The sequence below is a fragment of the Pogoniulus pusillus genome, chromosome 33 (assembly GCF_015220805.1).
Source record: "Pogoniulus pusillus isolate bPogPus1 chromosome 33, bPogPus1.pri, whole genome shotgun sequence".
NCBI lineage: Eukaryota > Metazoa > Chordata > Aves > Piciformes > Lybiidae > Pogoniulus > Pogoniulus pusillus.
Window position 1 is genome coordinate 7991011 of NC_087296.1, and position 26300 is coordinate 8017310.

General features: G+C 46.2%; 1 protein-coding gene and 2 long non-coding RNA genes across 6 annotated transcripts in view; 2 read left to right on the plus strand and 1 right to left on the minus strand.

Annotated features, from left to right (window-relative positions):
- The first annotated feature begins 421 nt into the window (after nucleotides 1–421).
- Nucleotides 422–8764, plus strand: LOC135189684 (uncharacterized). Its single transcript, XR_010308219.1, has 5 exons — nucleotides 422–524; nucleotides 2152–2347; nucleotides 4169–4219; nucleotides 5739–5828; nucleotides 8678–8764. It is a non-coding gene; the product is annotated as an uncharacterized LOC135189684 (long non-coding RNA).
- Nucleotides 8765–8999: 235 nt separating this feature from the next.
- Nucleotides 9000–11276, plus strand: LOC135189611 (uncharacterized). Its single transcript, XR_010308169.1, has 2 exons — nucleotides 9000–9268; nucleotides 10842–11276. It is a non-coding gene; the product is annotated as an uncharacterized LOC135189611 (long non-coding RNA).
- Nucleotides 11277–14672: 3396 nt separating this feature from the next.
- Nucleotides 14673–26300, minus strand: part of CEP85L (centrosomal protein 85 like) — a 151443-nt gene continuing 139815 nt past the window's right edge. For 3 of the 4 annotated variants that reach the window (XM_064170335.1, XM_064170337.1, XM_064170336.1), the window contains exons 8-13: nucleotides 25974–26128; nucleotides 24388–24505; nucleotides 24028–24078; nucleotides 20990–21097; nucleotides 20405–20618; nucleotides 14673–19166 (exon numbers count right to left, since the gene is read on the minus strand). In XM_064170335.1, the coding sequence (XP_064026405.1) occupies nucleotides 19003–19166; nucleotides 20405–20618; nucleotides 20990–21097; nucleotides 24028–24078; nucleotides 24388–24505; nucleotides 25974–26128 (810 nt within the window). In that variant the 3' untranslated portion in view covers nucleotides 14673–19002. Of the gene's footprint in view, nucleotides 19167–20404; nucleotides 20619–20989; nucleotides 23564–24027; nucleotides 24079–24387; nucleotides 24506–25973; nucleotides 26129–26300 lie in introns of those variants that run through there. The other variant, XM_064170338.1, reaches the window with a different exon arrangement.

A 26300-nucleotide genomic window follows, 5' to 3' on the forward strand; every position in this document is an offset into this window, starting at 1 on the left:
TCTGGAGATATTCAAACCCCACCTGGACACGTTCCTGTGCGATCTGATATAGGTGATGCTGCTCTGGCAGGGGGGTTGGACTGCATGAGATTTCGAGGTCCCTTCCAGCCCTTAAGATTCTGTGATTCTATGTTAGTCAGCATGGGCAATGCTGGCTCAAACCTGAGCTCAGCTGTCTTCAAGAAATGAAACATGCTTGATCAAAGTCTCAGAAACACTGAGACACTTTGCTTACAGAGACCTTAGCTAACAACCTGGGGTTTATTGTGGCTTGGGTTTGGCTACCACAAAACAGGTACTGCCAGAGCAGCTCTGAGTGTGTGCACTAATGTTTTGAGGTGCTGCCTTTCAGGCATTTTGCCTGCCTTTGGTTTATGAATCCCTTTGTTCTCTCTTCACTCCATTTTTGTTTGCAGTAAAAGATGCTCTTCAGTGGTTTAAATTCGAAGTGTCAGTGCAGCAGTGGAAGGCTTGGTGATCATGGTCTCCTCTGAAGCATGAAGCTGGCCTCTATGATGCAGCAGGTAGGTATTGATTCAGGATGTGTGGATATACTCCCCAGCAGTGCAGAGACACAAGCAGAGGTAGCAGCTGATTGTTAACATGCACCTCCCCAGTGGAAGTAAAGTATTGATAAGGAGGAAGCAAAGGAGACAGACACCAAAGGGAGCCAGTGAGGCTGGGAAAACAGAGCGGTTGGTTCCTGGTGCCTATGCCTGTGCTTTGTTAATTTCAGGAAACTATTTCAGCAAGAATTTGATCTCCACTCAAAGCAGTGTTACAATGTTCTATCTGTGTGGCTTGCTGTTTGGACATCACTTCATCTGTGCCCTGACCTCTTTGCTGTGATGATGTGAGGGTTTAAGTGTCTCCCTGGAAAAAAAATTACAGGGTGTTCCTTCAGCATCCTTCCTCGTATTGCAGTGGTTCTCATGCAAGTCTGAACCCTTTCCATTTACGTTCCTTGTGCTAAGAACTCTGAGCACTACTTGTGTTTTGCTGACATCTTCTGGATAAGGTTGCCACTAGAAGGGAAAAATTAAGACAGCCTTCTTTGTGCTTGTTTCTGATCCACTTGGGGGAAACAATGTACATGTGTGTAGTTCCAGTGATTGGCACCCTACCTGAAATGGGAGATGAGAACGGCTCTGATCCAAAGCACTGCCAGAGTGCAGCAAGGCTGTTTCCAACATCGATGCTGCACCTTTTCAAGAGGAGCTTAGCTCTGGCTTCACACTTCATTGCTACCGTGCCTCATGGGAAAGCTCTCCTGTTTATGGGGGCAAGCACCTTTGAAGCACTTTCTGAAAAGCTCAGGTGCAAATATTGATCCTATTGTTTGCCAGTCCCCAAATACATTTTGGAGATGTATTCACCTGAGGGTTGTAGGAGCAGTGTCTCCCCTTCCACTGCCATCTCCCCATCATTCCCATCTGCTTTCCCAGACAAGCCATTTTACAGAACATTTCATTACCAGAAAGCCAGCATTTGGAGAGGAAGCACCCAACCTGCTGTTGATCTGCACCGAGCAAGGTTAAAATAGCATTCAGGAGAGAAAAACATCTCTGTTTTTGCTCACAGGCAAGTTATGAGTAAAGTCAGATCCTAATCCACAGTGCATTATAGTACTCTGCAACGCACACTTCAGCTTCTTAGTCAAGGCAGGATGGGTCACTGCTGAGCACTCATCTATTTTGCACTTGGAATGAAATCCTCAGGGCACTCGCCTGGGAGAAACGTATTCACAGCAAAGCTCCTCTGATCTTCAGTGGGAGGGAAGCAGAGCTGTCTGCAGACACCAGAGAGGCAATTAATTTTGATCCTGGAAAAGGAGCTGCCGAAACCAAGTTTGCAGTAACTGCCTGTCAGAAAAGTTTCGGGTGGGCAGTGGATTAATAGGGTTGTAGAGGTAGGAGGGTTATCAAATTTTCAAGATTTATTGTTGTTTTCATTTTCTGTTAAAGGAGGGTGTGTTTGTGGCCAAGGTTGCAGTACAAAGACAGCCAGTAGGTCTGTGCATTTTACCCACCCTGCTAATGACTCATTTACAATGCAAGAAAGGTGGTTCCAGTCCCAAGCGTGCTGAACTGTCTAAATAAAGTCAAACCTGTTCTTTCCTTCCCGCTTGTGCCACTGCTGAACACCTCTGAGGTGTGAGAGCCATCTGGCTGAGACTGGACAAGGGCTGGCATGAGAGCAGAAGACATTCGAGCAGTCAGAACCCCTGCGTATTTTACACTGCTGAACAGCTGTCTGCCAACATCTGGAGCCACATCACGGATCTGTCATCTGGCTGCAGCACTGGAAGGGGAAACGAATGTGCTCCTTCAAGCAGCAGTTGTGACAGGTACCATACAGGTGCTGCAGGTCTTTGGACGCAAGGTCCAACCACCTTGTCCCCGCCGTAATGAAATTTGGGCAGCTCCCACCGCTCTCAGGGAGACAAAGAAGGTTGCTAGAAGGTGGCTCTGTTAAAAATCCTGTAACTTGATAAGCTCCTGGTGGAAGAATGTAATGATTTTCTTTCAGGAAGATGGATGGCTGCTCTCCAGGTGGCTCAGCACCGCTTCCTTCCATGGGCAGCATGTGCCTGCTGGAGCTCTCGCCGCTCTGAAGCCTGAGAGCGACAGTTCGAATTTAATCATCATTTAAAATCCCAGTAGGAAGCGATTTCATATCTAATCTAAATGGAGCGAAATAAGTAGGCTTGCTCCACGGGTGAATTTGCCCTGATCTACTTCCTGCCTTTCAGGCATGATAAAGGTGCCAGAAGTTTTGAAGTAGAACATGAAGAACACCTCACGCTTCTGCTGCGAGGCAGGAGCGCCTCGTCAGTGGGAGAGTGGCAGCTGTCCTCTTCCCTCTGAACGCAGAGGCTGGCAGCTGAGAAGCTTGTGGCAGCACTGCCATTGGGTTTTAAAAAATCATAGAATCAAACAGGTTGGAAGAGACCTCCAAGCTCATCCAGTCCAACCTATCATCCAGCCCTATCCAATCAACCAGACCATGGCACTAAGTGCCTCATCCAGGCTTTTCTTGAAGACCCCCAGGGACGGTGCCTCCACCACCTCCCTGGGCAGCCCATTCCAATGCCAATCACTCTCTCTCTGAAGAACTTCTTCCTAACATCCAGCCTATACCTACCCTGGCACAACTTGAGACTGTGTCCCCTTGTTCTATTGCTGGTTGCCTGGGAGAAGAGGCCACCCCCCACCTGGCTACAGCCTCCCTTCAGGTAGTTGTAGACAGTAATAAGTTCACCCCTGAGCCTCCTCTTCTCCAGGCTAAACAGGCCCAGCTCCCTCAACCTCTCCTCATAGGATTTGTGCTCCAGGCCCCTCACCAGCTTTGTTGCCCTTCTCTGGACATGTTCCAGCACCTCAACATCTTTCTTGAATTGAGGAGCCCAGAACTGGACACAGTACTCAAGGTGTGGCCTGACCAGTGCTGAGTACAGGGGAAGAATAACCTCCCTTGTCCTACTGGCCACACTGTTCCTGATGTTTGTTCGGTACTTCTTCAGCACTGCTCTGCACAGCTCTCTGTGGATGTGGCAGGTTGTTTCCTGGAGGCCAGGACTGCTGCTCCCTGTCTACAACTACCTGAAGGGACACTGTAGCCAGGTGGGGGGTGGCCTCTTCTCCCAGGCAACCAGCAATAGAACAAGGGGACACAGTCTCAAGTTGTGCCAGGGTAGATATAGGCTGGCTGTTAGGAGGAAGTTCTTCACAGAGAGAGTGATTGGCACTGGAATGGGCTGCCCAGGGAGGTGGTGGAGGCACTGTCCCAGGAGGTGTTCAAGCAAAGCCTGGCTGAGGCACTTAGTGCCATGGTCTGATTGACTGGCTAGGGCTGGGTGCTAGGTTGGACTGGATGAGCTTGGAGGTCTCTTCCAACCTGGTTGATTCTATGAATCTATCTTCTCTGTGGAGCATTAGCTCAAGTAGACAGCTCGTCTGCAGGACACCTTCACAGTGTTTTCTAAGGCTTTGGTGGCTTACTGAAAATTGATGGGCATTTTTCCATGGAGGGTTTTTCCTTCTCTTCTGTATCCATGCTCAGTTTCAAAGCCCTTTTGATGGACACTGGGCAGCAGTCTAAATCTTAGCATGTGCTGTGCATTTTCAGTTTGATCTCTAATGCTGTGACATTCTACCCTTCCCAACAGGTCCCCCCAAGAAATGCCTCGAATGACAGTCAGTGCAAGTCCTCTTTTCAGGTAGGCGCAGGAAATGGCTTCTCAGTGGATCACAGAATCAGTCAGGGTTGGAAGAGGCCACAAGGATTAGCTCCGACGCCCCTGCCACGGGCAGGGACTCCTCACACTAGCTCAGCCTGTCCAGAGCCTCATCCAGCCTGGCCTTAAACATCTCCAGGCATGTGGCTTCCACCACCTCCCTGGGCAGCCCATTCCAGCCTAATAGCTGACCTCAGTGGTCTTGAAGGTCTTTTCCAACCTAAACGATTCTATGAAATGTTGATATTTAGTGATTCAGACACTTCAATCTTTTTGGTGTCCTGAGCAAAAACACAAAGTAATTTGCTGTTTCTAGATGTACTCAGGAAAGTCCATTTAACATTAGTCCATCTCACAGTCTCTGGTGCCCCAAGCATCGACTCAGCTCTAGTGTGGTATTTTTTCTGAGCCTCTTACAGATGTTTGAGGTCTTAAAGGTGTTGCCACAACTGTGCCTCATGTAAAAGTCCATTAAATGGGCATCTTTCAGAGTATCATGAATTGCTATTCATGTACCATTTAAATGGAGCACATCAGACAAGTCCTCCTGTTAGTAGCAATTAATTTCTCATGTTTTGATGAGGCAATTTTATCGGTCGGAAGCTTAAGTGCTGGGAGATTCTGAGGTCTCCAGAGGCTCTGTGCTTTGTGTCAAACAAATTGGTCTGTAAGGATGGCATTGTTGTGGGACTGAAAGAGAAACTCATTCCTTTAGCCAAGCTGCATTGCTGAGATTTACATTTCAATTCCACTGAGGCAAGCAGATTTAAAATGAATGCATTTTTAGATGTCTTCTTTTTTTACCATGGGTGTGGTCTAGGGACTAGATTTAGACCTGTCAAGATACATTTAGGCTCTGAAAACGTGGGTGCTGCCCAGTCAGCCTGTGTAATCTATGGAGACATTCAAGAGTTCATGGAAGCTCTGAGGAGTAATGGAGAGCCTCATGTTGGGAGCATAATTCTCTCTACTGGCTGTAGATGGAGTGAGTGCCATGAATTGAATTAAGACTTCCTCTGAAGTCATGATTTCTCAGATGCCTTCTGCTAACCTTGTCCTAGGCACAGAAATAGATCTGACCAGTTCCCTGACTGAAGGCCTCACCATGGACACCTCTATTAATCTTAAAGTGCCTCCACAGTAGCTCTGTGCAAAGGAGGCAAGGACTTGGCTTTACATATTTCAGTCCCTTCTAACAACTTAAGGGCCTATGCCCAGGCACTTAGGTGAGAGTTGGAAAAGTTGGGTATCAGTTTCTCTGGAGTGGTTTTGGTGCTCCCATTTCTCTAGTTCAATAGGTGAGCTTGCAATCTACTCATTAGATCAGCTGTCAGCTGAGAGCTGGCAGTAAGAAAATGAGTTGGGTTTACACCTAACACCTGTTAGGCTTTAAAGCTTTCCCTGACCCACAGTGAAGGACCCAGGCATGAGCAATCCTGCCACGTGCTGAAGTGGATGAAAGTTCTCTAACCTTTGCTCTTTCTCCTTTTGGAATCTTTAGGATCTACTTGTCAGCAAGACTCTGGTGGTATATGCTGGCTGCGCTTTGAATGAGGGAGCTGCATCGCACAGGATGTCCTTGGCAGGAGTGGTGAGTCTTTATTCCTCAGGTGAATCCACTTATCTCCACTTGAATTCAATACAGGATTTTATTAGCTGTGCTGCTGGATAGTTTTCTCCTATCTAATTTTTCTTTATAAGCAAAGCAATGCTGGTTTGAAGGGAGGGACCAACAGGTGCTTATTTCTTTCTCCTCTCCATAATGACCTTGGTAGTGACAGATGCTTGTGTACTAACAGTCTTAAAGGCTGCACAGTTATTTCGTGGAATCATCAAATGCCCTAGCTTGGAAGGAATCTCTGGAATTCATCTAGTCCAACCCCCATTTCCCCAGTGTTTCTTTAGCAGTGATTTGCTATTCCACAGGCAGGGTAAGTTTTCCTTGTCCTGGTCAGTATCCACATGCCCTTACCTTTTTAACAAGCAGCGGTAGAAAGGCAGTGTGTGGTGAGGACACTCCTCACCGGGCAGCCCAGTGACATGTGCTGTCACTGCATTCTGTTCCTAACCCCCCAAACCCTCGTTCTGAAGATGTAGCCTGTCACTAGATGAACCAAGAAGTCTTTCTGTAGTGGTGTTTCTCAAACCTGCCCCTCCATAAAGGAGAATCTATGGCTTGAATGGAGCCTATGTTGCTTTCACCAGAGACACGTGGATGGTTTGAAATTAGCTGTGACATTGTCACACTTTGCCCTCTGCATGCTGTGGTTGGGAAGAGTTGTGCTGTTGAATGTTACTTAGGAGAAAGTCGGGCACATTATTCATTAGCTGGCAAAATGTCAAGTGGATGGAAGAGTGATTGATGGTACGAGAATAAGATTCATGAGAGCAGGATGCACAGGCATTGAAGTCAGGATTGGCTTCAGCTCTTGTTTTCAGTTAGTCTGTGTTGGCTATGGGCAGCGAGAGATGCCCAAGCTGCCTTCCACAATTTGGCTAAGGCCCAATTCAGTCAAATATCCCTTCACCTCTCCCTGCTCCTTTGGTGCAGGAGATGAGACACTGGAGGAGCTCTCAGGCTTTGCTGTGCTCCCTTGTACTGGAAGGGTGATGAGGGAGGGGAGGGTTGGTAGTACTCAGGAAAAACTTTACTAAATGATAAGGGGAATCTCTAAGTCATGGCTGAAGAATATTTTTACTGCAGCTGTTGGAGTAAGATGAGCAATGCCATCTGCTCATAGCTGGAGACAGCTCCCACCTCCACACACTGCTTCTGCAGAGCCGGGGGCTGCCAGCACCTGAGAGCCTTTGCTGCTCCAGCCGCAGTACAGCCGCTCACATAGGGAGTGCTGGACACACACCTCAGAGCAGGCAGAGAATTCCTCATCTGATAAACACTTGTCCCTCAAATGGAGAGAGATATGCAGGCAGAAGGACCTTCTGATGGCATTCTGCTCCCGGGGCAGTGAGATTAAGATCCCAGGCTGCTGGTGCTCAGGCATGAAGCAGAGAGATAAAGCCATCTACTTTGCTCTCTTTGATCTGAGAGAAATTGGGAGCGCTGGAAATACACTCTTGTGATCATCACAATCTCAGCATCTACCCACTTAGGTTTTGTTCTGTGCATTTTTGTCCTTGCCAGTGCTGCAGATCTCTGCTTGCTTGGCCAGGAGGCTTCCTTGTGAAACAACTTCACGACTGTACTCCTGGTGGTCCTTCTCGTGGCTGTAAAGGAGAGCGTGAGCTGTCTGCTGCTTGTCAAAGGAACAGACAGCTGTGTCTGAACTTCTGCAGCTTTTTGGGATATTTTCTAGCTCATTTTCCATTTCGTGTTGCACATAGGCAGCCTAAAGCACCAGCAGACCACTGAACAGATGAGCAGGGACCTTTCCATTCGAATTAAATGACACAGTGGCACAGACGTGAACAGCAGCCCATGCCGCAGTGGTGCTCACTCCTGTGTCTGTCCCTCTGAGGTGCCAAAGGGGCAACTGGTGCTGCATGACAGGGAAGAAAGACACTGGGGGCCAGTCGGGAAAGGTTGCCAGGGCTGCTGCTCTGGGAAGTCATGGGCAGATGGACGGAAAGGGAAAGCAGCAAAGGCAGGCAGGAGGCAAAACTGCTCCACACAGCCCCGTGATGCTGGATGCTGCTATCCCATGGTGCTCACTTCCCAAGGGACTGCTTCTCAAAAGAGCCAGATGGCTGAGGGATGAACTAGCTTCTTCCACTCTCTGGGTCATTCCTCTGCAAGCATGTGAGGCAGCAGAGGAATGCTCTGCTGCAGTGCACAGGCACAGGGTGACAATCTCCAACCCAGCATGGAGAAACCATCAGTCAGCCCAGGGATTAGCAGGCTGATCTGGTACCTGATGAGAGAGAGCTGTTCTGTGCTGCATCTACAGGAGGAGGAAAGAAAAGATGGTTCAGGTCTTCATACAGAACCTCTGGATCCAGGGAAACCATGCTGCAAATAAAAGAAATGATACATTTCTGCTTGTATTTGACCCTTTAGGTACCAGTTAGGAAAGTTATGTAAAGATTTTCTTGTTCCCCCTCCTCATTGTGTGAGGAACGAGTTTGGTTTTGTGCAGCTCACCTCTTCACTATGGCAGGAGTACAAGAGTTTTCCTGGTTTACTGATTGCCATGGAGTGGTAGGGAATTCAAGACAGGAGCTGTAGCATCCCAGTTTTGTGGACAGCTTAAAAACTACTGGTCTGTTTAGCATCTCATTTCACATATACATTCTTCTGTACCAATGCTGGGGTGCAGAGGTGCTGCTTAGTACTTGTGGAGGTGTTGAGATGCTTTCCAAAGGAGCCTGTGCAATCTCCAACTGACATACACCCAGGCACTGAGGCACAGCAGCTTCCCCTAAGCTGTCCAAACACTGCAGGCAGTACCACATTTGGGATTTTTTTTTCTGCCTATTTTCCAGGACATGATGCCTCTGAAATACATTTCAGGCATGCCACAGATACAAGGTTGACCTCCTCTTGGTGAGTTTGCTGGAAAAAGGAACAAATTCTTCACTCTGTCCACTGAAGCAGCTCAAAGCATTCAAAAGCCAGGTTTAGAAGGTGTAAGTGCAGGGCTAAGTAATTTCTCCTTTTCATTGCAAGGCCAGTTTATGTAATAGGTATTTTTGCTTTATTGAACAGAAACTACGCTGTGTTTGTGCTGATGAATGTGTGTGAAGCCCCAAACCTAAGGCACAGAAGATGTCACTACTGCTGCTTTGGATCTCTTCTCTATGAAACCTCTTTTTATCCCTGTTTCAGCCAGGTAAGACTGAACTGCCACATAAATGGATGCTCTCTAGAGCTCCAAGGAAAAGCTAAACTTTGTTTACCATGATCCATAAACCACTTATCACTGAGTGAAGGCCTCTCCCTGTCCCTTTTCTCCTGCCATGGAGACCATATGGACCTCACCTGGCTTTGTGTTTTGGTTTCCTTCCAGACTTCCCATTCCTTGCCACACAGTGCAAAGGGCTTCTCCAGCCTACTGTAGATGACCATGGAGAAAGGTAAGGCTAAAAACTAACAAAATACAAATAGTGCAAGACCTGTAGGGAACCAAGCTCCAAATTGGGCTCTGTGTGACTGTGATTTCTAGCCACCATGTGATGTTCTGGTTTCAAAACCACACATAAAACTTAAGCACTCAGATGAGGTAAGTCCCAACCCCAGAGAGCTTTGCCTCTCCCATTATCCAGCAAATGGTCTCAGTCACACAGGTGTGTCCACACTGAGTGCAGCACAGCAACAACAACAAAGCCCCTTGCTTTGGGCAGCACAACAGTCCTCTCCTTCCTTCAAACCAGGAGCTGCCTGCAGCCCTGCTGCCAGACACACTCACCATGTGCACTTTCCAGGGGGAAACAACAGCAGCAGCCATTAGTTATTTTTTACAGCTAAAAAAAGCTTTCAGTTAAATCACTGACTTCTCTTTAGCAGAGGAAGTCTTCATGCTGCTGAAAAGAGTTTCATTCCCAAATGAGGAATTTTTAAGGACAGAAATATCTGTTTATACAGGCTGGGATCAGTGATGAGCCTTGAGAAGGTCAAGACAAAGTTTAGCCAATAACTTGGATTTGTTTTTACATTCTAACTATTTTTTGGAGTCAGGCTGCACACTCTTAGTTTCAAGCTGCCTGGGTTCCCCACGCTGTCAGCTGCTCTCAGCTGTTTGGGGTAGTTTACTACCTCAAGGGAGGCTGTAGCCAGCTGGGGGTTGGTCTCTTCTGCCAGGCAACCAGCAAGATGACAAGGGGATGCAGTCTCAAGTTGTGCCAGGGGAGGTCTAGGCTGGATGTTAGGAGGAAGTTCTTGACAGAGAGTGGTTGGCATTGGAGTGGGCTGCCCAGGGAGGTGGTGGAGTCACTGTCTCTGGAGGTGTTGAAGAAAAGCCTGGCTGAGGCACTTAGTGCCATGGTGTAGTTGATTGGCCAGGGCTGGGTGCTAGGTTGGCCTGGATGATCTTGGAGGTCTCTTCCAACCTGCTTGATTCTATGATATGTTTTAACTTTCATAAGGACTGCAGCAGCACCTGGGACTTGAAGTGTGGGGGGAATGGAATAATGAGGGAATCATTCTTCTGGGGGGGAAAAAAGTAATTCTTTGCAAATGAGTGACAACCTAGGTGCTTTCAGCTCTACTCACCTGCAAACACAAATGGATGTCCCAGACACCAGGGTCTGAGCAGACCATTGCTTTTGCTTAAATGACTTCCAACACAGCCCATGGTGGGCTGTGGCAGTGCCAGGGAGGTTGTTTTAACCTGCCCTGCATGACTGGTTCTGCCTGTGCACACATCTGGGCTGGCTCCATGCGTGGACTTGATGATCATCTTAAAGGTCTTTTTCCAACTGAGGTAAGTCTATGTAGGCACTTGGGCAGCAGCAAACCCAAGCTGTGAAGCTGCCACTGGCTGGGAGCAGGCTGTACTTGCAGGCTCTTCACAGTAGTAATTAATTGTTCTGAGGAGGGGTGAGGGAAAGGGTGTTAGGAACAGATGGATTATAATCAGCTTTTAATTAAAATCTGCAAACCATAATTTAAACTAAAAATACCCTATTACTTATCTTGGCTGTCTCACAGGCACTAAGGCAGAGGGCACTAATGGAACTAATGAGCTGATTGTCACCAACTTGTATAATGAGGCGTGTCTGGGGGCTGATCAGATGATGCCATCAATCCAAGTTCCTCAGAGCACTCCCTCCTTCTGCAGAGCTCCCTGCGAGGCGGTGGGCACCTGCACTGTATCCTTGCTTTTCAGCCTCCAAGGTGATGGTTCCCATAAGAGAGGCAAAAGTGAGGCATTGAGTGGCTACAGGGTGATGATTTTCTGGTCCTTGTCTTAACACTTCAGGGGTGATTCCTCTGGGAGGTGGTTTGCCTGCTGGTAAAGCCTATTTAGCATAATAAAGTTACCGACCAAGGAGGAGTCCTGTCACCCAGCTCTGACATAAAAAGGACAGCAACAGGGATTTGCCTGACTTAATGGAGGGGTGAGGGCTGGGGGACTGAGCTGGGGACAGTCTGCCTCATCCCCACAATAGCTCTGTCCCTCCTAGGAGCCCCCTGAGGCCCCACCCCTCTGCATTTTGGCAAATAGCATCCCATAAAGCCTCACCGGTTCCCCCTCGCCCAAAATGTAACTTGCAGGCTTTTTGGAGGTGGAAAGGCCAGCCAAAGCAGCTGTGCTCTTGGTTTTAAGCACCTGAATGCATTAGCATGGGTTTATTTTTAACACAAGCAACTCCCTGCAATTTCTTTTCCCTAAGTTTTACTGTTGTTCTTACTTGCTCACTTTGCCAGAGGCAGCTTTATGTGGAAGCTTGTTCTGTGGCTGTGCTGCCCTGACAGGGTGGCTGGGTTGAGCTGGCAGCACCCAGGGTTTCTGTGTGCCTGGAATACCTTGCCCTGCCCTGTCTGGCACTGAATATTTCCTTCCCTCAGTGCTCCTATGTAGCTGCATGTGTTGTAGGGAACCTTAAGTCTTTTTCCTTTGCTTATTTTTTCCCCCTTAACCTCAGCAGGCCTTCAGCATCCTGCAGCAGAGAGATCACAGCCTGCTCACTGCCTGCAAAAGGAGCGGAGATTCAAGGCCATGGCTAAGAGCATCAGACCTCTGAGCGTGCCCTGACCTGCAAGCCTACAAAAGGAGTGGAGACTCAAAGCCATGGGTAAGACCAACAGACCCTTGGGTCTCCCCTGACCTACATAAATGCTTGTTCCCGATTTGCTCTCTCACTGATGTTTCAAATCACCTTGCACAAAGAATCCTGGAATCATTTAGGTTAGAAAAGACCTTTAAAACCAGGCTCAACCATTCTCTAATGCTACCAATCCTGGTGCTAAACCATGTGTCTCAGCACCACTTCTTTGCATTTCTTAAACACCTCCACAGATGGGTGTTCAACCATCTCCCTGGGGAGCTTGCTCCACTGTTTAAGAACCATTTCAATGAAAAAACTTCTTCTGTCCAACCTAAGCCTCTCCTTGTGCAACCTGAGGCCATTTCCTTTAGTCCTTTCACTTGCTGCTATGGAGAACAAACCTACCCTGCTAGAATCTCCTCTTGGGTAGTTCTAATACCCAAACTAAGTCTTCCTTCCCCATCCCTTGTCCTGCCACGGTGGTCACCCAGATTTCCAGGAGGGGTGGAGATAGTGAGAAATGTTACAGTTGTTTATTTCACTAAAAAAAATTTAGTCCCTCCTTTAATTTCATTTGCTCACACTACTTATTTTTCTCCTCCATAATTATTTTTCCAAGAAAAATCTAATTTCATCCTCTTCATCTGCCGCAGCCCTCCATCTGGTAAGTGGTTTTCTGGTTCATTTTCATTCTTTTTAAAGCAGCCCAGCAAACTCTGTGTATGTAAGAGGCACTTCTCACTAAGATGAAACACTTTGGTCTTGTAGGACGGTCTGCTTCTAAAGACATCATGATACACTACATACTTTAGTCTCCCACGGTCAACCACCTCCAATCCTGCCTCCAGTATTTGTGTCCCCTGCAGGAGGAGGACATTGAGCTGCTGGAGTCCAGAAGATGCCACAAAGATGGTCTAAGTGTTCAGTCTGGAGAGCAGCAGTGCAAGTAACCTGGCAGCCAAAATGTGAGATGGGAGTTCAGGCCCATGCAGGTAAGAGTTGTCAGTGGGGAACTCCAACGCAAAGGATGGCACCAGGTAGGCTCATCCCCACACACAAGAACTCTTTTTTTTCTCTCTCTCTCCTCAGGCTTTCTTTTTATTTTCTATTCTATTCTTCATCTCTCTCTTTCCCCTTGTTTCCACTCCCCAACACCCCCCACCCTTCCTTCCTCCCCTCGTTTTCTCCCCTTCCTCCCCCTCCCTCATTTTCTCCCCTTCCTCCCCCTCCCTCGTTTTCTCCCCTTCCTCCCCCTCCCTCGTTTTCTCCCCCTCTTCTCAGTGTCTTTTCTCTCCCCCCTTGTCTGTCTGTCTTTTCTTCCCCCCTTCTCTGTCTTTTCTTCCCCCCTTCTCTGTCTTTTCTTCCCCCCTTCTCTGTCCGTCTTTTCTCCCCCCCTTCTCTGTCCGTCTTTTCTCCCCCCCTTCTCTGTCCGTCTTTTCTCCCCCCCTTCTCTGTCCGTCTTTTCTTCCCCCCTTCTCTGTCCGTCTTTTCTCCCCCCCTTCTCTGTCCGTCTTTTCTTCCCCCCTTCTCTGTCCGTCTTTTCTCCCCCCCTTCTCTGTCCGTCTTTTCTCCCCCCCTTCTCTGTCCGTCTTCTTCCCCCCTTCTCTGTCCGTCTTTTCTTCCCCCCTTCTCTGTCCGTCTTTTCTCCCCCCCTTCTCTGTCCGTCTTTTCTCCCCCCCTTCTCTGTCCGTCTTTTCTCCCCCCCTTCTCTGTCCGTCTTTTCTCCCCCCCTTCTCTGTCCGTCTTTTCTCCCCCCCTTCTCTGTCCGTCTTTTCTCCCCCCCTTCTCTGTCCGTCTTTTCTCTTCTCCCCCCCTTTCCCCCTCTTGTCTTTTCCCTCCCTTTCCCCCTCTTGTCTTTTCCCTCCCTTTCCCCCTCTTGTCTTTTCCCTCCCTTTCCCCTTCCCCCCCTTTCCCCTTCCCCCCCTTTCCCCTTCCCCCCCCTTTCCCCTTCCCCCCCTTTCCCCTTCCCCCCTTTCCCCCCCTTTCCCCTTCCCCCTTCCCCACTATTCACGCTAACGTCGCCTTTGCGTACGCGGTAATTCGCGCTAACGTCGCCTTTGCGTACGCGGTAACGTCGCCTTTGCGTACGCGGTAATTCGCGCTAACGTCGCCTTTGCGTACGCGGTAATTCGCGCTAACGTCGCCTTTGCGTACGCGGTAATTCGCGGTAACGTCGCCTTTGCGTACGCGGTAATTCGCGCTAACGTCGCCTTTGCGTACGCGGTAATGTCGCCTTTGCGTACGCGGTAATTCGCGGTAATGTCGCCTTTGCGTACGCGGTAATTCGCGCTAACGTCGCCTTTGCGTACGCGGTAATTCGCGGTAACGTCGCCTTTGCGTACGCGGTAATTCGCGGTAACGTCGCCTTTGCGTACGCGGTAATGTCGCCTTTGCGTACGCGGTAATTCGCGGTAATTCGCGCTAACGTCGCCTTTGCGTACGCGGTAATTCGCGCTAACGTCGCCTTTGCGTACGCGGTAATGTCGCCTTTGCGTATGCGGTAATTCGCGGTAATGTCGCCTTTGCGTACGCGGTAATGTCGCCTTTGCGTACGCGGTAATTCGCGCTAACGTCGCCTTTGCGTACGCGGTAATTCGCGGTAATGTCGCCTTTGCGTACGCGGTAATTCGCGCTAACGTCGCCTTTGCGTACGCGGTAATTCGCGCTCACGTTTTCACCTTTGAGTACACACTAATTCGTGCTGATGTTTGCACCTTTGCGTACACAAATGAGAACCATAGGGAAAAAAAACCCCAACAGACAAACCATCACTTTTCTAACAAAATTTATTTTCTTTTTTTTGCTACAAATCCCAAACCTCCACAAACAAAATTCCAGTGGAAAAATACCAGTCATAAACAATGAATTTTTTTATTTATTATAATTATTTAATAAATAGAACTTTGGCATTCAAAATTCTAGCTGTAAACTCTACTTTAAAAAAAAAAAAAACAACCAAAAAAAAAAACCCAAAACCAAAACCCAAAGAACCACCAAAACCCCAAGTTACAAAAGCGGCGAGGACAGGAAGCCTAAAGCTGAGCCAGCCAGTGGCTCCTTCGCTTTTTACAATGGCCACGTTGCGATGAAGTCATGACAACTCTATTTACATCTGAGGTATTCTGAGCGGTTCAAAAATGGAACCCAATTTACGATACTACCAGTCTGCAGGGACTGATCCAGTACGTGTGGTAGCTGTGCTTTTAGGTGATCGCTCCAGACACTCCTCCCCACCGAGGCTTAGATTGTTGTTAATATACATGAAACAAACACATTGCGATGAGCTTCCTGCTCATGCTTTCTGTTTTAAAAAGCTGCATACTGCACTGGGCCTGACCTTCAGAGCGTAGGCCTCGTCTCTAGCTGAATGCTTCTGCTTCCAGACATTGTGCCAGAGGTCTCACTGCAAAGGCTCTTCAAACAAAACACTGGCAGGTGAGAGGACAAGGAGCAGCTTTCTAAACACTTATCTGCAGTTCAAGGGGAATACACACTTAGTTCAGGCAAAAAAAAGGCACAAAGGTATGCAGCTGTGGAATTAATATTGCTAATGAGCTACCAGAACAGATCATCCCTTTAGACAATAACCATTGATTTGTCTGCAGTCTAAAAATGCAGATTAGTTCACAAGATTTTTCCCCCCTCACATCAGTGAGCCCAGTTACAGCCCCAACTCCATCTGCAGTACATCACTTATAAGGAAATCTGGGCCAAACGATGTCCATGTGGAGAGAGACTGTGATTGCTGCCCATGCTAAGGCAGCAGGCTGAGGAGGAAGGTGCTTGCCTGCTTCCCTGGTGCTCCTACTCTGCAAGAAAAACATTCAGCAATAGGTCTGAAACGTACGGCAGGCAGTGAGGGCAAAGGAAGGAGGAAACCTTTTGAAATGAAAAGGACAGCATTTCAGTTCTTTTCATGACCTCATGGCTACCTGCAATTTTGAATGCCAGAGCCCAAGGGGGTGGTTAGGGCATCTCTACAATTTCACACAAGGGTCACGCTATGGAGCTGCAGAGCTGAGGCTACCAACCTACACTGCATTTACACACTGGAGCTGCATCATTTCTCTTAGCAAATACACAGCATTGCCTATAGCTCGTCCAAGGACAGTTACTTTCCAAGTCTTTTTCAAAGTACATTCTTGCATACAGCAGTTACTGTAAGTATTTCCCAAAGCATTTTAGATATTCCATCTGAAACTACACCAAACAACATGTCACTGTACAGATTTGCTGACAGCCAGAACAGAATGGGACAGGATCCATTCAGTAGCAGTTGTTTTTCAGCCCTTGAGATTGTCTAATAGCTACAGCAAAAAGTTGTCATGACTAAATCTATGCAATTCCAAGGTTAACATTCTTTACCCAACTCTGTATTAAATATGCTGAATGAGCCCAAACACACTACATTTTAACCAGTTAAACAACCATGCATATCTTAGACAAAGCTTAGTCCATTGAGAAGCATCTATAAACTGATGCATATATAGTAACTGCTACTACTAGCACAGGCCAAATTTGAAGTCATCAAAGCAAAACACTGTATCATTATAGATGGTCAACTGGTGGTCTGCATCTTTGGCTCGCACATCCATCATTTACCTCTCTAATTCAACATCAGGGGGGTTTAACATATCAAGTGCTTTAGAGTCAACAAACATTGCAGGTTCTGCAAGGAAAGGATCACAGTGCAAGACTACAGCACTGCAATCAAAGTATTACAAAGAACATGGGACCTCCTTCCGGAGGGGCTTTCAACTAATGCTTGAGGAGCATGAGAGCTCCTGAAGTGCTTTGCCAATACAAACTCCTGATCTCAGCTTAGCAGTTGAGTTGTTTCTCTGTTGAACACGAGGGACAGTGGAGGCACGGCAGCCAAAGAAGCAGCTCAACAGCTCTAAGTGACTCCCAAGTTGCTCCATTAAACTCCTTGGTATACCTACCAAATTCAGAAAAATGTCCTGCTTGGCCATTTCATTAGGTGCAATGATACCATCTAAGGACACAGTAACATGCAACTCAGGTCTTTCCTCTCTCCCCAGTACTTCTATTTTCTTATCTGAAGTGTTGTTGAATTCTAATGGGAGAGAGCTGCCACAGACTGCTCCATTGCAGGGCCAAATGGCTGTACTGAGGCCCTAGTCACAGAAGCCAGCACTGTTAGAGACATGGGAAACTGTCCAAGCCCATTTGTGCAGAGATCCTTGTTTCCAGTTTTGCACTGGTAGCAAAGCATGCCTTCAAACCTCCAGGAAAAGCATAGAAATTAAAAATACTAACAGCCTTATTGTTCTTTCTTACCTTGCAGTAGGGACACCAGGCAATTTCACTGCAGACTGAATCTAGACACTGTTTTTGTGCTCACAGGAGCTGAACCGGTCAGATTCATCTACCTGAAAACACCACGTAGCAATAACATAAATAGCAACACTTTTTTTTTACACAAAATTACTCCATGTGTAGATTCAGGATAGAGGAAACTGTCAAATAAATCATTCCACATAGTTAAAAAGAAAAGATTAAATCACTAAATCATAAAAACATTAACTGTTTAACAATGAACAGAAAGCAAAACATCACCAAGTTAAAACTGGTAACCAGTTCACACTGCTATACCAATCATAATCAGAGAACTGAAGGTACTTTTATCATCAAAATGTTACCCTACAATTTACTTGCTGATAAGCATTAAGCTAAGAGATTCCTGCTGTTCTCCACACTCTGGGTCAGCTACCAGACTTGAACCTTTAGCCATTGGAAACTTTTAATACCAAATATGGAACTGCTGCTCATGTATTTTAACAGTGTGAGCAAAGAGTGGTTTTGCTCTTTGCAAGTTTGTTTCCTTCAGCTGAATCTCTCACACAGGATGCATATCTCTGCAGCTAACTTTCAGTGATGTTCCAGGAAATTCAAAGCCTTAGCACGGCATGGGTCCCAGCGGAGGGAAACAGGCCTGCCAAGTGACACTCACTGAATAAACTATGAAACATAATCTTTTTTTCTCTTTTTTGATGTAATTGCTTTCTGTGTAAATAAAGAAACCAAGAAATTTCCAAACAATGTGGAATATTTTGCAGTCCTCAGATAGCTGAGTACTTAATACTGCTAAGTGGAAACATTCTGTTCCGAGCCCTGATTTTGCCCAGTGCCAAACACCCATTTTGTAGCTGCACTAAGTAACAGTTGATGCGGCTCACAACCTCCTCAGAGGCCTCCAGAGATGGAAGACAGACCAGCCACATTTTAAAAAGGAGATGATCTAAGGGAAAAAAATAAGTGTGGTACAAACACTAAGATACAGATGGTCTTCTATTTTTTCTTTCTTTTTCCTTCTTTTTTCTCCTAACAGGCACTTACTATGTTGCAGTTCGATGCCTTCCAGCTTCTCCGGGCTTGTCTCAAGACTTAGTATCTTAACATCATTGAGACTTCTTACAGCAATGTGAGAGTGCTTCAAGGAATTTGACAGCTCTCCATATTATGGTCTTAAGAAGTTACAAGTTGATTTTCTTCTGCTAGTAGGCAAACAAGATAGATATCACAACTAAAACTAGTATCTCCCATGTCAGTATTTTTAGGCAGCCTGAGGAGCACTACAAGAAGTGGTTGCTTCAAGACTGCTCCAATTGCAATTCCTAGAGTGCAGCTGAAGAAACCTCTGGCTTCACCACATCCAGCTACAGGTCCTTCGACCCTCTGCTCTAAATCTCACAACACAGGCAATCCCACACAAACCCCTGAAGCAAAGGACTGAGAGGAATAGCAGCATGGCTGTTTTGATGCTTCGATTCCAGAAACCAGGTGAAATGATAAGAATGAGCCCTAAGGAAGGAAACAGAATATCCAACTGAATCATTCTTCACAGCTTGTTCCTACATTCAGTAGTTTAGAGAAAAGTTTTCTTGTACTTTGTACCACTCTGTTCAGATGATGCCTCTCCCCTCCCTGCCAGACTCCCAAGTTTGAGGACGCACAGTCCTCAGAGAGCTGCACACCTGGCAATATTTGCAGTCTTCCAGTATGGCTCCTTGATAAAAATGCCAAGACCTGTGCCACAGCAGCATTTAATATGTCACTCAATACCAGATGAAAAGTTGTCATTGAGTAATGCAGTTGTCCCCCATGTCCTGAGCGTAACGGTCTGACATCATAGTCCTTAACTCATCAATGTCCTTCCGCAACTGACAGACATCCAGGAGCTTCTTGGAAAGGGTTTCTGTGCTGTGGTAGTTTTCATTCTCTTCTGGTGAGCCACTCAATGCTAGGAAAAACAACAGTCCAGGTTAAAGCTCTAGCAGCTGTGGTCTGCAAACATTTCAGCTAGTCAGTCCCCTCTGAAACAGGGACAGGTCACCGTGCATCAAGGCGAAACAGGCTCTGGTATGATGGGAAAGCCAACAAAATAAGGTACTAGATGAAATTCAAGTCAATTCAGAGCCCATCAGTGCTTCTCAGAGACATGCTTCTCTGTTTCTACACTTGCTAAAGTCTGATGGATCTCAACAGTGGAAAAAGCCCACAAAACTGGGTAGAACAGCCATTTCCTGGAGAATTTGGAGGTTTGGAGCCAATTAGAAAGGAGGCATAGGAGGCTTGGGAAATGATAAACAGTACTACACATATGCTGCACTATTCATCCTGCTGGCCCATGAGGGTCTCATAGCCTCTGAAACTGACATATGCTGCATTCCCCAGTATTTCAAGGGGTTAGGGTGCAGATGTGGTGTGTAGTAGCTCTTGCTGTACAGGCCATCGTACTTTCACCTTTCTACCTTGCTGGTGGTCCAGTGTAGCTGATATATAATATGTTTTTCTGAATGTGAATTAGATACATTTAGGTCAAAGAAGGTAATTGTTTCAATAAACAGCTCTTAAAAGAACAGGCCTAACACAAGTTCACTACACTAAGGCTTTGCTGACTGGCTCTAGAGTGTGCTTCTCCTTAAATGTAACAGCTTAGCAAGTGCTGCAGACTACGTGTGCCATTAACAGCACTGGGAGTTAAAGTTGCCTGGCACCAGGCTTACTTGATACACACTGACACCCCCACTCTCAAATTCAACACATACAGAGTCAAACTGTAGATGGATATTCCTACCACTTGACCAAAAAAACAAAGACAGAAGATGTAGCCACACCAGGCCTGCCCTCATAATGAGTTTATAGGACAAAACAGATAGATCAGTATCTGTTACCCCTCAGGGTGACTGCCACACGTGTCCAGTAGGATGGACACCTAGTTACAGACCTAGGATGAGAGTAACTGGATGGCATATGAAGAGCCAGCTAGCTGCTGTCCTGACTTGGCAAGGACTTGTGCAGTCACATGCATTTCAGTGGTCCAGGTGCACTTAAAAGCCCAACTTTTCCAGAGAGCTCCATGCACACCTGCTCCAGTTGCACAGCAAGGGGAACACTGGTTTGTCCAGCACCACTTGGCTAACCTTCATCCCCCCATGTCAGAACACCAGCAAGCATTGGAATGCCATCATTACTTACATCTGATTCCCAGCAGTAAGGAAAGGTTAGGCTCCTTGCCCTGAGCTCTCTGGGTAAGAATACTGCACAGTGCCTTCAAGTCAAACAAGCAGTGGGACATTTCCTTGAACAACTGGTCTGCTATCGGCATCTTCTCCGACACTGGCTGCTGGGACTGCTCCACCTGCCGCATCTGCTCCTTCAGGCAGGCATTCTCTTCCATCAGTCTTTGGTTCTTTGGGAAAAGTAAAGAGGAAAAAGGGGAAAGTTAGCCTGCAGCATGCGCTGTAGCAGACAGTTTGCTTTTTCAAGCCACAATGTAATTAAAAACAATTAATTTCCATACAGATAATCAGTACTTCTGTACCCTCCAAGGAATGGCTGCTGGACGACTTGCACATGGCTGTCTGTTTCACATTACCAGTGACCTTTGAAGGTCTCACATCTTAGGGAAGGGACATTAACTACAACATGTCTGCACAGCAGCCAGTACAATCAGGTATGTCACTAAGCCCACAAAACCCTGTCATGGGATCTTATAAGCATTGCACAAGGTTCTTCCCAGCTGGTGTGGTCAGAGGTTGTACTCCTGGAGTTTTTACTTACTTCAGAGAAAGTTTTATTTAGCTGCTCTATATTCCTTTCTTTCTCTTCAAGCTCATTTGTCATCTTCTGAACTGCCAGCTTTTCTTGCAAAAGCTTCTCTTGCATAGACTGAAGTGAATAAAAACACAGGTAAGGGTTTTAAGTGTTCAGACTTTATATTAGTACATCCTCACTGAACTTCTACCTTTCAGTTACTGAAAGAAGGATCATTCCACAAACTGCTGTCTCTCCATTTATGGAATGACACTGTCCCAGAAAAATGTGGTTTTTTTCCACCTCTGTAGGAACAGTCCTAAACATTGTTCTTCCAAAGCAAATCATTCTTTCAGGGGGAATTCTATAGAGCAGCGTAAAGAAAATACTATCCAAAGTAATTCTTTTGTGACAGAAGTGTTTACAGCGCTGTGCTGTGACCCTGCAGCCTTGTTCAAAACCAGAGAAAAAGCCAAGCTCTCACCTGACAGAATCACAGCAAATCCTGTCAAGGTATGCTAGTTGTGGGGTCTTACGGCAATCTGGCTTTGGAAACTCTCTTGGGAGAGTTGCTCCTAAGAGGTAGGAAGAATACATCTTTTGAGGCATCCAATATAGGAGACTGTAGCACGTAGAAGACTACCATGTATGTGGCCTGCAGCATGGGCAAGGAGACTTTTGACTTGCCAGCTCTAAGAATCACTAGGGCTGAGGAGGCAGAAAGTAAGGAGAAGGAAGGCAGGGCCAACACTACGTACAGATTCTAATGGCCTGATCACCCCCAGGAGGTGCACAGCCTTGACGACATTTCCCAGTGCACTCAGCTCAACCTGCACAAGCAGTGGGAGAAGACAGCACTTCACCACACCCTCTGCACAAGTGGCAAACAGTGGTGTCAAAATTTACACACTTCATACGGACTGAAGAACCCTTGACACTGTATTGCATGTCAGTAATAAGAATGAGCAGGCAGAACTCAAAAGCTTAAAGCCATTCTCACACACTTGACCTACTCCTCAGCTCCCCCACACCGTGCCCCTCCAAAGGAAGTGCTGAAGCAACGTGCATCCTATAGATAAGCTGCGAGAGAACGCACAGCTCACACCCCAGTGGGAGGAAGAGGACGAAGAAAGAGGAAACATCCTGGGGCAGGAGAGGGCAGGAAATAGCTCTGCCTCAGGCATTTCCTTTGCTGTGCTTGCAGAGGAAGAAAACTTTTCTTAGTTTAAGAACATTATCTACTGAGAGAAATGGTCTTGTTAGGTCCGACTGAAGATGTCTCTAGTTCCATCCATGGCAGCAGCCAAACAGAAGATGCTCAGGACACCCAGAGCCCCATTTACAACATGCATCAGTAGCACCACTTAGAGGGTTCATGTACGTGTCAGCACCAGACATCAAAGGTTTGACTGTGCAGCCTGAGGGTGGGTAAGTAGTGGCAAAGACAGGTTCCAAAATATTACCTTTCCCAGCATGTTTTCAGGGCTACAGCTGCTATTAAACTTCCATGACTGCAAACTACTCCAAAAATAACTTCTGGAATATTCCAAGTGACGTGAATATGTTTGGCTTGTGTCTTGGACTGCTTACTGGCAAGCACTAAGCGGAAATCAGCGCTCGTTTCTAACAGATGCACCTAATATCTACCATTCTCTGCTACTGTCATCTTCATGCTCACAAAAAGCACATGTGCTTACTAGCTTGGGTGAGCCCACAGCTACGTGCTACAGCTTCCCAGTTGCTCATAGTGCTAGGAGTCCTCCAGATTTCACCCTTCATTTTTCCATATGCTTTCCAAAGCCACAGTTTAGTGGCATCACTGCCAGCATAGCAGTTTGAGTTCACTGCGATTGACAGGATCGACAGATGTACTTGGGGCAACACTAACATCCTACAGTGTGACTGTCTTTTTCTGTTAATTTTGTGATGTCTAAATTAATCATGTAAATACTGATACTTTTTTTTTTACACACCACTCACTCACAATTTGTCTCTTTCTGAAGATGTGCTATATATGCAGCGTGACACTTTGTCAAGACCAGCCAGAATTTTAATCCCACATACTCAGGAGAACTTACCGAGCAAGCAAGATCAAACATCAAAATCATTTTACCATGATTATGAGCAAATAGAAACTAGTTGTGCCTCATACACTGCTGTCTGCATCAATGTTTCTTTGTTGTTCTTCCAAACCTAACATAAGTAAAGCCAAAGCAGAAGCAGCTTCTTCATTCTCAAGGGATAAACTTGTAACTTCAGTCTCTCTAGACAAGGAAACAAATATTGTGGAGACAAATGCCAATCAAAAAGAAAGCAGAAACTAGCATTTATTGTATCTGGCTTCAGCATTTCCTGAATACAGATGTCTGTTTAGTTTTTAAGTGCTCCTTCCCTCTTCTTCCCTGTAAAAGGCTAGACTGGACACTAACTTTAAAGTCTCAGAAGCCTGAGGTGTTCATCTCATCCACAGAGCTGCAACTGACTTCTAGCTGACCACCTCTGCTGTCTTGAAAAAATCCTTGGCTCCAAGCTAGATGCCCAAGATCTTCCAAGAGAGTTGAGACACCTGAGTGATGTGTCAGAAAGCAGCTGAACAGGGACCTGGTTAAAGGATGTGAAATGTGAATAGTATGGGTCAGAAGAACACCTGTATACTACAGATCTCAGCAGTGAAGCTCGTAACAAGCATCGTTTCCTGTACTTTGGATGTACTTGGTTCAGATGAACCTCAAAGCTGGATGGGAAGCTTCATTATTACTTACAGAGGTAGTCCTTACAGGAAATTCTGAAGTTAATCAGAAGCAAAATAAGGATGAGCAGCAAAGTAAAGATGTACATAGCAATAGTTTTCCACTTTACAAGTACCGGCAAAGTGCTAAAACTACGCAAACATCAAATATGTTATGAACCTGCAAAAGAACACAGGTCAACCAGAGGCCTTAAGATGAAGTTCTTGGCATTTCTACCTTTGCCTCTTATTTGGGAACATAAAGGATGAAACTCCACTTTAGTAACGTTAACTTTATGAATTAAACAAGTACAGAGGATACAATAATCTTCCTTACCTGCATGTCTGAAATCAGTCCAGCTATCTGGTTTTGTTGATTGTCTATGACCTAGAATATAAAACAAGGTCATTTAAAATGCTTGAATCTCTAGATCCTTTTCATAACAAAAAATTCCTTGGTAGGTGTGTGGCCATAGACTTAAAATGTAACCTTTAAAAGAGTCAATTACAAGACAGAGCTTGTAACTCTGCCAATTCATGCAAATTCAATGTACTGAGCAGCAACAGGTATTGAAAAGAAATCTGAGTTAGCAATCAATGTGCAATTCTGTAATCAGGTATTTATTTCTGAAGTGAAAAACAGAAGTGCAGGACTCAAGGTTAAAAGATGCCACCAACAGGTCACTGGCAGACTAACCTTGCTGGCTTTCTCATTCTCTTCTCTGAGACATTCATTCTCAGTCTGGAGCTGTTTCGTGTCCAGCATCGGAAGGCGGATACCATCTTCCAGGCATTTTTCCACTTTCTGTTGTAAGCTGCCATTCAACAGGACAAAGAAATTAAAGTGTGCCGATAGAAACCAGAAGGGCTGTGTGTTCTACTGAAAAAGGACAAAGTCACACCACCTTCCAACAAGCACAGTAAAACCATGCCTAGTGGAAGCCATCCTTAGGATTAAGCAAACGAACAGCAGATCTGTGATGCAAAAATCCTAAACTAGTGAAGTTACCATGGCACAGACAAGAAGAGATGAGTGGAGAAGTGGTTTTAAAGGCCAGATTCTGTGCTGCATATTCAAAAGGGCACAGATGGGAGGCAGAGCCAGCAGCAGTATAGGTCAGAGGAGTCTTAGAATCTGCCAAAGTTGCAGGAGATCTAAAATCAGACTCTCACAGAAGTGGAGGGTGGAATAGGAAGCTGCACCGAGTACTGGTGGCCTAGCCTTCATGCCCTCTGTGACTTCTAAGGCAAAGCATAAAGCCACTTCTGCCAGCTGCTCTCACACTAGGGCATGACCTTCAGACCCTCTGTAGCTCCACTCAAGCTTCCAGCTGTAGCTAGAGCCTTTGCCTCCTCCCCTTCTTTCAGAAGGGAGATGCATTATAGGAGTGTTAATGTCCGACTGAGAAACCAGAGGCCTCCCCAACTAGTTGTTGGTTTTCAGAAATCACAATTCCCTTCCAGATTAAGAGGGCACAAAGCAAGGCAGGCCTTTCACTGGTAAGATGGAAACAATGTGTTAACAATTTGGCTGGCAAGGTGTCCCAACCAGCTTGACTTTCATCACGGAAACACTTTCAGACTCCTGTGGCATGCACCTTTACCCAATGGAGAGACAGTGAACTCTAGTAACATCCACATAAATTATTTTGAAGTGATTCCCCCATCCCCTATTTTTAAGATTGTGTAAGTAGCTCCCCTGATCTAAGAAGTACCATAGCAACAATGTCTCCACGTCTCATCTGGATTCCTCTCATGAATCTCTGTCTCATTTGTGTTTTCAGCTACAAAAGTTCAATGACAGCAGTTCAGCTATAGCTAAATCCCCCTGTAAACACCTCCACGCTCAGTGCAGTGGTAGGAAACAGCTATAATCTGTTGAAATCTTTGCCCCTTCCCTGACACACCCATCAGCCGTTATCCAGGGAGCTTTTCCACAGCTCGTGACAGGATTAGCTATCAGATAGGAATGCTGACAGCTTCTATACAATGCCCCTCTGCCAGCAGCAGGCAAAGGCATTGCAGCAGTGCCACAAATCTTTAAAGGAAGACAGTGAGGAGTGTCCTAGGCAGGCTTCTCTGCTGTATTATCTGCAGCTTCAGCCATATAAAAGTCTTGTTGAGTTTTCTATTGCATTACCCTCTTATTTTGCACAGCAATAGATTTATACCACTAAAAATTGTTGGCACTGTAATAGATTAGGATGGCAAACAACATAAGGCCTGGACATCGGATGAGGAAGTACATCTATGTCAAGGCACAGCCCAAGCAGGTGTTCATACCTCTGGACTGTTGTGACCAGCTCTTTTTCTTTTTTCTTCTGACACACCAGCTGCAGTTCTTTCTCTCTGCACTGCAATCGGGCTTCTCCAAGCTTCTTTTCTAACTCTGCCATCGTTTCTTGCAGTTGCTTGTTCTTCTCTTCTAGAATTTGCAGCTAACACAGGTTACATCAGTCAGACACAATACCACGTTAGCAAAAGGCCTCAGAGCAGGCCACAGCCTTGTAGTTACCTTCTGTATAATCTTAGCTCCATTTCATTTATATGAGAATCCCTAGTACCTACAGGGCTTTCTAAGACACTTTAATACTATCTTCTTAAATAGAC